This window comes from Rattus norvegicus, chromosome 13 (genome assembly GCF_036323735.1).
Source record: "Rattus norvegicus strain BN/NHsdMcwi chromosome 13, GRCr8, whole genome shotgun sequence".
Classification (NCBI taxonomy): Eukaryota; Metazoa; Chordata; class Mammalia; order Rodentia; family Muridae; genus Rattus; species Rattus norvegicus.
Window position 1 is genome coordinate 80336690 of NC_086031.1, and position 9700 is coordinate 80346389.

Genomic DNA, 9700 nt, shown 5'->3' on the forward strand with positions numbered 1-9700 from the left:
TTTCTTCCTTCCTCCCTCCCTCCCTCTTTTTAAAGTCACCCTTCTCTGGTCGTGGTGACACACATTTTGAGACACACATATGGAGACACAGCAGGTGCATCTCTGAGTTGGAGGCCTGGTTTATGTAGTGCAAACCATAAAACTCGGTACACACACACACACACACACACACACACACACACACACACACAAGATCCCGAAGTCGCCTAGAGTGTTTCCGTTTCCCTCTTCCAGACAGTGAGGGAAGAAAGGATTATCTTCATCATCGACGAGGCCCAGTTTGTGGACGTAGCCTCCTGGGCCTTCATAGAAAAGCTCATCCGGTCCATGCCCATCTTCATTGTTATGTCCCTGTGTCCCTTCCCTGAAACTCCCTGCGCAGCTGCCAATGCCATAATGAAGAACCGGAACACCACCTACATCACACTTGGTACCATGCAGCCTCAGGAAATCCGGGACAAGGTCTGTGTTGACCTGAGTGTAAGCAGCATCCCCAGAGAGCTTGACTCGTGAGTAACCTCCTCCTCTCCCGAGGTCCTGACACCTGCACTTATCCCCCAGATCTGAGCTTAATCAGATAATCCGTTAGGCCATGACATGAGTGAATGCATTTGTGTGGGTACATGTGTGTATTTGTGTGTACATGTGTGTGGGTATGTGTACATATGTGTAGGTATGCATACATGTGTGTGCAATGTGTGTGTGTTCTGTATATGTGTATATGTGTGCAGGTGTGTGTGCATGTGTGTTGTGTGTGTATACATGTGTGTATGTGTGTATACATGTGTGTAATGTATAAATATGTTCACTTGTGTGTTCATATGTTCCTGTGGATACATGTGGAGGCCAGAGGTTTAATGGTTTAGAGGCAGTGAATCCCAGGAATCCTCTTGTGTCTGCCTGTCCACAACTGGAATAACAGATGTACTTCTATGTGGGTGCTAGGGATCTGAACTCAGGTCCTTGGGCTTATATGGAAAGCACTTTACCTACTGAGCCATACCCCCAGCCTGGGCTGGGCTGGCTGTACTCGAAATGCTGATTTCAGCGCTTATGCTGTCCCAGCCTTTGAAGTACCACACATGGCACTTAGTAGAGTGAGTGTTGATCACCTCCTTGGTGTGTTTTGGCTCTTCGTGCATTGCTTGGCTGGTCTGCTGGGTCTGGGCCTACCTTCTGGGATGAGTGGTGATGAAGAGTATGCCATGCGTGCCTGGGAATGACAGGAAAGAGAAGTTGGTAAGCTGTACAAAGCACACCAGCTACTCAGCAAGGTCTTACCTGGCTAGCAAGAGTGGAGTCTGGTGGTAGGGTTCTCGCTGTAAGACAGATGCTGAAAACTGACTCGTAGGAGTTTGTCGTGAGACTGTCGGTGATTCTCCTGCCGGATCTTGGCAGTAACCCCCTTAACAATGAGACAGTGGCTCTTCAGCTGGTTGTTCACTGGCCACTCTGGTGTCTGTCATTCTGGGTTCTGTTTTGCTTTGTTTTTCATCGTTTCCGTTTCTTTGGAATACAGTCTGCTGTGTAGCCCTGACTGGCCTGATGCTCACCAAACCAGCTGAGCAGCTTTAGCCTTATACACATCCTCCTGCCTTGGCTTCCTAACGCTGGGATTACAGACACTTAACACCAGGTCTTTCTACTTAGGTTACCTACTCCAGGAAGAAAGACGCATGGAACAAGGGCTCATTTAATATAACTTGAGCAATGTATTCCACACATATGCACACATGTGTGCACGCACACACATGCACAGGCACACAGGGGGACAGTGATTCTCATATATGATAATAGACATATGTGTATATAACTGTAAGTATGACCACCTTTTCTGTTTAGGTTTTGTGTTTGTTAGTTTTGCTATTTAGTGTGTGCATATGTATATGCATACATGTATGTGTGATGAATGTATGTAATGTAGGTGCACAGGTGTATGCAGGCATGTGCAACCATACGTGTAGGGAGGCCAGAGGTAGATGTGAGGTACCCTATTCTGTTATTCTCCACTTATTGTCTTGAGATGAGGTCTCTCACAGACTCTACAGCTAGGCTAGAAACTAACACCAACCCCCCGGTCTGCGTGTGTGCCCACCCCAAGTTCTTATAGGTGTTCGGACTTGAACTCCAGTCTTCATGCAGCAGCATTCCCACCTGATGAGGTATCATCCCTTTAGCCCATGGTTTGAGATCTCTTTGCGACAAGATCTTATTATATAGTCCAACCTGACTCTGAACTTGGGATCCACCTTCCTTGTCTCCCCAAGTACTGGAATCCAAGTGTATGGAACTGTACTGTGTTCCCTCTCCCTCTCCCTCTCCCTCTCCCTCTCCCTCTCCCTCTCCCTCTCCCTCTCCCTCTCCCTCTCCCTCTCCCTCTCCCTCTCCCTCTCCCTCTCCCTCTCCCTCTCCCTCTCCCTTTCTCAGAGATCCAGGCCCCTGACACACACTAGGCAAGCACCTCTACTACTGATCTAAGTCCCTAGTCAAACTTCCCACTTGATCTACCAATCCAGAATTTTCTAGGAATCTATCACAAATGTATGACAAAAATCTTAAAAATGATGCAAAAACAAGGTTTTCTTTGAAGCCTAAGTTACGTTAATAAGACACTGGGAACAACTCAAATATCTATCCTAAGAGGTTAAGTTCAGTAGGGTAGAACCCATCCAGTGATATGGGATGAGAAAGATCTACTGACATAGAGGGTTGACGAGGATCCATTGTGAGGCATAGCCTAGCATGCATGGTGCCTTTCACCTAAGGACAGAGTAAGCCAAGGGCTAGAGAGATGGCTCAGCAGTTAGGAGCGCTGGCTGCTCTTCCAGAGGACAGGGTTTGGTTCCCAGCAACCACATGGTGGCTCATGTCCATCTGTTCCTCCAGTGGATCCAATTGCCTCTGGGAGCACCAGGCATTCATGGGGTGCACAGACATACATGCAGGCAAAACACCCATACACATCAACCTTACAATATTATTTTTAAAAGTAATGGAGGTGTATGGGTAAAATCTAAGTGGGCGTGTGTTTGGTTTGCCTCTATTAGCCATACATGAGCTTCATGCATAGTTGTACATGAAGTCCACTCCTGACCCTGTTAGCTTCTCTTGTTCAACTATTGGCTCCTGTTATTCTCTCTTCTCTTCACCAAATAAATTCCTTCCCATATTCATGGCTTCCTCTTTGGCTCTGGCTCTGGCTCGGTCTCGGTCTCGGTCTCTGTCCTGTGTGTGTGTGTGTGTGTGTGTGTGTGTGTGTGTGTGTGTGTGTGAGAGAGAGAGAGAGAGAGAGAGAGAGAGAGAGAGAGAGAGAGAGAGGGAGGGAGGGAGGGAGAGACCCTTGGGATTTGGTTCTCTCCTTCCACCTGGTTCTGGGGATCAAACTCAGGTTGTGAGACCTGCACAGCTAGTGTCTCTAACCACTGAGCCATGTGGCCAGTACCTTTTTTTTTTCTTTCATTTTTTAAAAGAAACAGTGGCAGAATTAACCAAAAGCTAATCAAAATTATTACCTACAGAACAAGGAAGAGAATCAAGACAAAGGCTATGACTTATCATATAGTTTTAATTTTGGAAGCACACGAATCTGTTACATAACTTAAGCAGTGAGAGGTGGGTGGAGAAGGTAGTACAGCAGAGGGTTTGCCCGGCAAGCACAGTCCCCAGCCCTGAAAACAAAAGGAGGGAAAAAAAAATCAGTCTCCCAGCTTGAAAACAAGTTGAAGCACCCGCAGAAGGGAAGACTTCTCAGGAGGCCAAGTCTGATCTTTACTGACCGTGGGTTTTTCCGTGTGGGCGCTCTGCCTCACTTTCTCTACAGGTACCTGGTGGAGGGGAGCTGCGGGATTCCGTATTACTGTGAGGAACTGCTGAAAAACCTCGACCACCACAGAATTCTCATTTTCCAACAAGCAGAGGCTGAGGAAAAGACAAACGTGACCTGGAATAACCTGTTCAGTGAGTAGCTTCTTCTCACTATTACTCTCTCACTAAGTCTTTTGCAGAGAGGTTGGAAAGGATTGGGGCTAGGCTGCAGGCAGCTTCCTGTATGGCCAGAGGGTTTCCAGGAGAATAAAAAGGTGTTAGATCTAAGGCCCCAAATAGTAAGAAAACCCAACTTACCTGGGCTTCCAGAGATGGGCTAAAGAATGTACACTCTGATAGAAAGAACTCGGGGAAATGTCAGCACCCTGATAAGGGTCTTTATGAACCCTTCCTATGACTTTATTCCAATAGCAAGATCTTCCTTGTTAGCTCTTCCTGGTGCTCCTTGGATTTCTATCTGTTGTGGTTTGCCCTGGAGTTATCTGTATTTTGATGCTAATTCCACTGCAGATTCTGCTCTGTGTATTTACAGGTTGTTATTAATGTTCTCAAGGGATGGATGGTACCGGGCTTTATATGTTTAAGTGGGCAATTATATCTTATCAGTTGGGTCAAAGATTATTGTGTTGTGTGTTCATTTATGTGAGGGTTTGAGTATAGGAAAGTGTGTGACGGCAAGAGACACTGGGTCGCCGAGGAGTGGGGATGTGTTTCCACCAAGATATCTAGCAGATATCTGGGGCACCGAGGTGTAGACCTAGTGGGATAAAAGACAACTACTCTATTTTATTTTTATATTTTTACAATGACATCTATCCTCTTAGAAATCCTCTTTTGTGTACCCAAAGGCCTGGGAACGTTAGACACTCATCCCATAGATTCTGTTGCAATGTAAGTCTTTGTCTTAGGGTCTCAGCTGCTTCGCTGAAAAACAATGACCCTAAAGCAACTTGGGGAGGAAAGGGTTTATCCAGCTTATACTTTCACATTGCTGTTCATTACAAAAAGAAGTCAGGACAGGAACGCGAGCAGGGCAGGAGCCTGGAGGCAGGAGCTGATGCAGAAGCCATGGGGAGTGTTGCTTCCTGGCTTGCTTCCCCATGGCTTGCTCAGCCTGCTTCCTTATAAAACCCAGGACCATCATCCCAGGGACAGCACCACTCACCACGGGCTGGGACCTCCCCCACTGATCACTAATTAAGAAAATACCTTATAGTTAGATCGCATGGAGGCATTCTGTCCATTGAAGCTCCTAGCCCTCTGATGACTCTAGCTTGTGTCAAGTTGACATAAAACCAACCAGTATTTAATAAATAATTAGCTACAAATAATTAGTAAATGTTGATATGAACTGTCTAGTACTTACCGTGTGTACTCCCTAATGGGTCACTTACTTCTTGGCAGTCTTCGAGTGCATGATTTATCCCTTCAGGAAATGAGGAACTTGACTACACTTGGTCACCTTTGTCTTTGTCCTTTACCTACCAAGTCTTATAGGAATTATTTAAGGGACAAACATTTTCCGTATGGGTGGACCACCGTACTGGGCATGTCTATTCTCAGACCTCATGATTTTAAATTTCCCTCTGGTTATAACCCATGTCCAAATAATCTCAGGGGAATATGAATGAGTGCATAGCTCCATGTTACCTTAGGTGGCAGGATGGAGTCTAGGCCTACCGTGAATCCAGTACTCTAAAACTAAAAGCATCATGGAGACACCAATAGTACCATTTTTTTTTTCTTTTGGAGGGGGAGAAAGGAACATAAAGCAATTTTGAGTTACTTTAGATGTCCATGTATCGGTTTTATTTAAAATAAGTTGTTCGAGAACATTTGGTAAACCAACACATCTCTGCTTAGTCGTTCTCACCCGAGTTCCTTCAGAGTTTTCAAGGAAGTAGGACTTCACAGACAGGATAATGATCTCAACTTTCCCGGTCTCCTGCCTCCCCATTAGAGTACTCTGTTAAGCCGACAGAAGACATGTATCTGTATACTTCCATAGCCGCGGGACAGAAAGAAGCCTGTTACCTTACAAGTGGTGTCAGACTAAAGAACTTGTCACCTCCAGCATCGCTCAAAGGTAAAGGAAATTGAAGTTGCGTTCACTTTCCAGTAGGCTTTACTTTTGCCTCTCCGAGGGTGACGGTCTAAAAAAAAGATGATGACAAAGTTCCTGAAGTACGCGCTTTGCGTTCCCCATGGGGGAGGCAGGCCGCACAGCAGGCTTGGTTTTTCCCCCCTCTGATGAGGAGCCGCCTCCTCTCTGTACATAGTCTGAATTGAACAAATTCGTATTGCAATGCACTGAAGAGTACAGTGTGAAGAGCTGGGAGGTGGCTCAGTTTACCAAGGTGCTTGTGCAGGCTTGAGGAATGACCTGAGGTCAAGCTCTAGAACTCGCTTTAAAAGAAGAAAAAGCCAGGCATGGTGGTGACACGTATTTTTAGTCCTAGCACTGAGGGGGAAGAATAGGATGCTCTCTGAGGCTTGGGTTAATCGGATTAGTTGAATTGGAGAATATCAGGTTCTGTGGGAAAAAAAAAAAAACCTGCCTAAGTTACTTTTCTATTGCCATGACAAAAACACCGTGGTCAAGGCAATTCATAAAAGAAAACATTTATCCTGGGCTCACATTTGTAGAGGGTTAGAGCCCAATTACCATCATGGTGGGAAACATGGCAGCAGGCAGGCATGCCATGGCATTGGAGCAATAGCCAACAGCTTATATCCCTCTTTGTAAGTAGACGATAGAGGACCAACTGGGAATGGCATGGGCCTTTGAAATCTCAAAGCCTGCCTTCAGTGACACACCTCCTCCAGCAAGGACACATCTCCTACAGTTTCCCAAATAGTTCCACCAACTGGAAATTGACATGAGTCTACGGGGCGGGGGGGGGAGGGGTTCTCACTCAAACCACCACAGACCTTCTCTCGAAAAATAAAATAAGTAGTGATGCACACATTTAATACCAGCACTTGGAAAACAGAGGTCAAGGATCTCCGTGACGTTGATGTTAGCCTGGTCTATATAGTGAGTTCCAGGAAAGCAAGAACTATACAGAGAAACCCTGTCTCAAAAAGGGGTTAGGGGGAGGACTAACGAGGTAACTTAGAGATTAGGAGTGATTACTGTACTTCCGGAAGACCCAAGTTCAGTTCCTGGCACCCACATTGGGTGGTTCACAACTGCCTGTAACTGTGGTTTCATCAGGTCTTACTCTTTTCTGGCTTCCGTGGGCATCTGTACGCATGTTGGCAAATACATGCATGTAAATAAAACAACCAACCTTTAAAAATAAATGAGGTGAAGAAGGATTGAGGGAGACTCTCAGTTCACTCTGGCTTCTAAGTGTGCACACATTAACCAGCATGTGTGCATTCATGTGCACACACAAACACGTACACGCACATATATACGTATACACAGAATGAAGTGGCATACGTTGTCCGTTAAGCTGAAACCAATCATAAGGAAGAACTCCCTAACATCTAACACTGTGACATTTTCTGGCATCAAAGTTCACGAGAAAGGTGTGATAAATGACATGCTCATGTCTGAGACGTGACGTGACATTGCTCTGCTCAAGGACAATGACCTTGAAAGAGTCTTGTAGCCTGCATACAGCTCCAATTTATGTCATCCAAAAGTAACTTTAAAGGTCTGAGAGAATGGCCCAGGGACACTTGCTGCCTTTATTGTGTTTCCTTCACTGAGCTCCTAAAGCATGAAGGTATCCTTGCTTTCAACTGTACCTGCCTGTGTTCTGTGGAGAAGTAAAGAAATTCAGTGTTGTCTCTAATGGATATCAAATGTCCAGAAAGAGGGCTGGAAAGATAATTCAGTGATGGAGAGTGCATCCTTCTTTTGCCAAGAAACTGGGTTCCATTTCCAGAACCTACATGGTGACTTACAGCCCCTATAACTCCAGTTCCTGTGGGTCTGATGCTGTCTTCTGACCTCCAATGTACATAGTGCATATGTACTAACACAGGTTCACACACATAAATAAATAAATCTTTTTTTAAAAATGCCCAAGAAGGGTCTGGAGATGTAGCCCAGTGGTAAAGCAAGTTGTCCAGGATGCTTCAGGATCAGAATGCCTCAGAGCTCAGATAACACACACACACACACACACACACACACACACACACACGCACGCACACGCACACACATGCACACACAGACAGACACACAAACACACATGTACAAGCATGCAAGCACACACAGGCACATACACATGCACACACACACATACACACACACACACACACACACACACACACACACTGAAAATAGAAGTAGAAGTGTAGACATTCAGGTACACGTGAACTATGAAACTAAAGTTCAGGTGAAGAGTTGGGATTGGCGCTCTAGGCCCTCTGACATGTACTAAGGCAATAGAGATCATAATATGTATCATGGAAATAAATGAATCTATTGAGCAGATAGAGGGCCTTATTCTTCCTACTGAGCAGGTCCAGGGAGAAGAAAAGCCAGTGAAGACATAGGGGCAGCTGGAGAAGTCTTCAAAGCACAGGAGTGAGAGAACTGACTACTGTGACCTCCCATGACTTGATCCTCACACATCTTTTTCACTCATTACCACTAAGCCATAATACCCTCAGGTCTGTCTTATTCATGTCATACATATTAAATCATAGAAACTGCACCTTGACTATCTCCAGCAAGAGGGGTATCTATACATTGGGTATTAAACAATTACTTCTTTTGACTGGGCTGGGCTTGACTAGGTTTCCACAAACAAGAACCGTAGCTCAGGACAGTTGTCTACCTCTAGAGTGCACCTAATTGATGATGGTAGATAACTCGTGTCTCGTGTATGGCTTTCCATCTGCAGAAATCTCTCTGGTTCAACTGGACAGCATGAGCCTTTCCCATCAGATGCTGGTGAGGTGTGCTGCTATCATTGGTCTAACCTTCACCACAGAGCTGCTGTTTGAGATTCTCCCCTGCTGGAACATGAAGATGATGATCAAGGCCCTGGCCACCCTAGTGGAATCAAATGTCTTTGATTGCTTTCGGAGTAGCAAAGACCTTCAACTAGCCTTAAAGCAAAACGTGACCACGTTTGAGGTTCATTATCGCTCTTTGTCCCTGAAGTCCAAGGAAGGGTTAGGTGAGTAGCACCCGAAAAGAAAAGTCTATATCCCCCTTGCTTAGAGGAATATCTAGATTGAAGGGCTGAGAGGACCGGAGATGCAGCCAAAAGGTGGAGCCGTAGCTTAGCATGCACAGTGCCCTGGGATCAAACCCTGGTAACCACAAAAATTACAACAGAACAAAAACGACCCACCAGAACTTAAGAACTAATATATTAGAAGGGTGTGTTGCCTGCTGCCTGGATGGAAAAACCCTTCTTGTTCCTTCTAGCTTACAGTGAGGAGGAGCAGCTCCGTGAAATGGAAGGAGAGGTGATTGAATGCCGCATCCTTCGGTTCTGCAGACCCATAATGCAGAAGACAGCCTACGAACTGTGGCTCAAGGACCAGAAGAAAGTCTTGCATCTGAAATGCGCCCGCTTTTTGGAGGAGAGTGCCCATCGGTGCAACCACTGCAGAAACAGAGACTTCATTCCTTACCACCACTTCATAGCGGACATTCGACTCAACACTCTGGATATGGATACTGTCAAGAAGATGGTGAAGTCCCACGGATTTAAAAGTAAAACTTACTTCCCTTCTAACAAGCCCCAGCTCCTGCTGGGAAATCTTGGGAGATGGAGGTCTATATGGTTTGGTTCTGGACCTTAAAGGCTTCAAGTCCCTCAGGGTTTGGGAAGCAAGTAGTGTCATAGGTCCAATGGTCCAGGGAAGGACTAGCAATTCACCTTGGGGTAGCAGAGTCAAT

General features: G+C 45.7%; 1 protein-coding gene across 12 annotated transcripts in view; it reads left to right on the forward strand.

The window, feature by feature from the left end:
• Adcy10 (adenylate cyclase 10) overlaps window positions 1-9700 on the forward strand; it is an 86345-nt gene that overhangs the window by 56095 nt on the left and 20550 nt on the right. For 11 of the 12 annotated variants that reach the window (XM_063272565.1, XM_063272564.1, XM_008769677.4 and 8 more), the window contains 5 exon segments: window positions 235-509; window positions 3821-3957; window positions 5786-5911; window positions 8691-8969; window positions 9224-9514. In XM_063272565.1, coding sequence (XP_063128635.1) covers window positions 235-509; window positions 3821-3957; window positions 5786-5911; window positions 8691-8969; window positions 9224-9514 — 1108 coding nt within the window. 12 annotated transcript variants of the gene reach the window in all.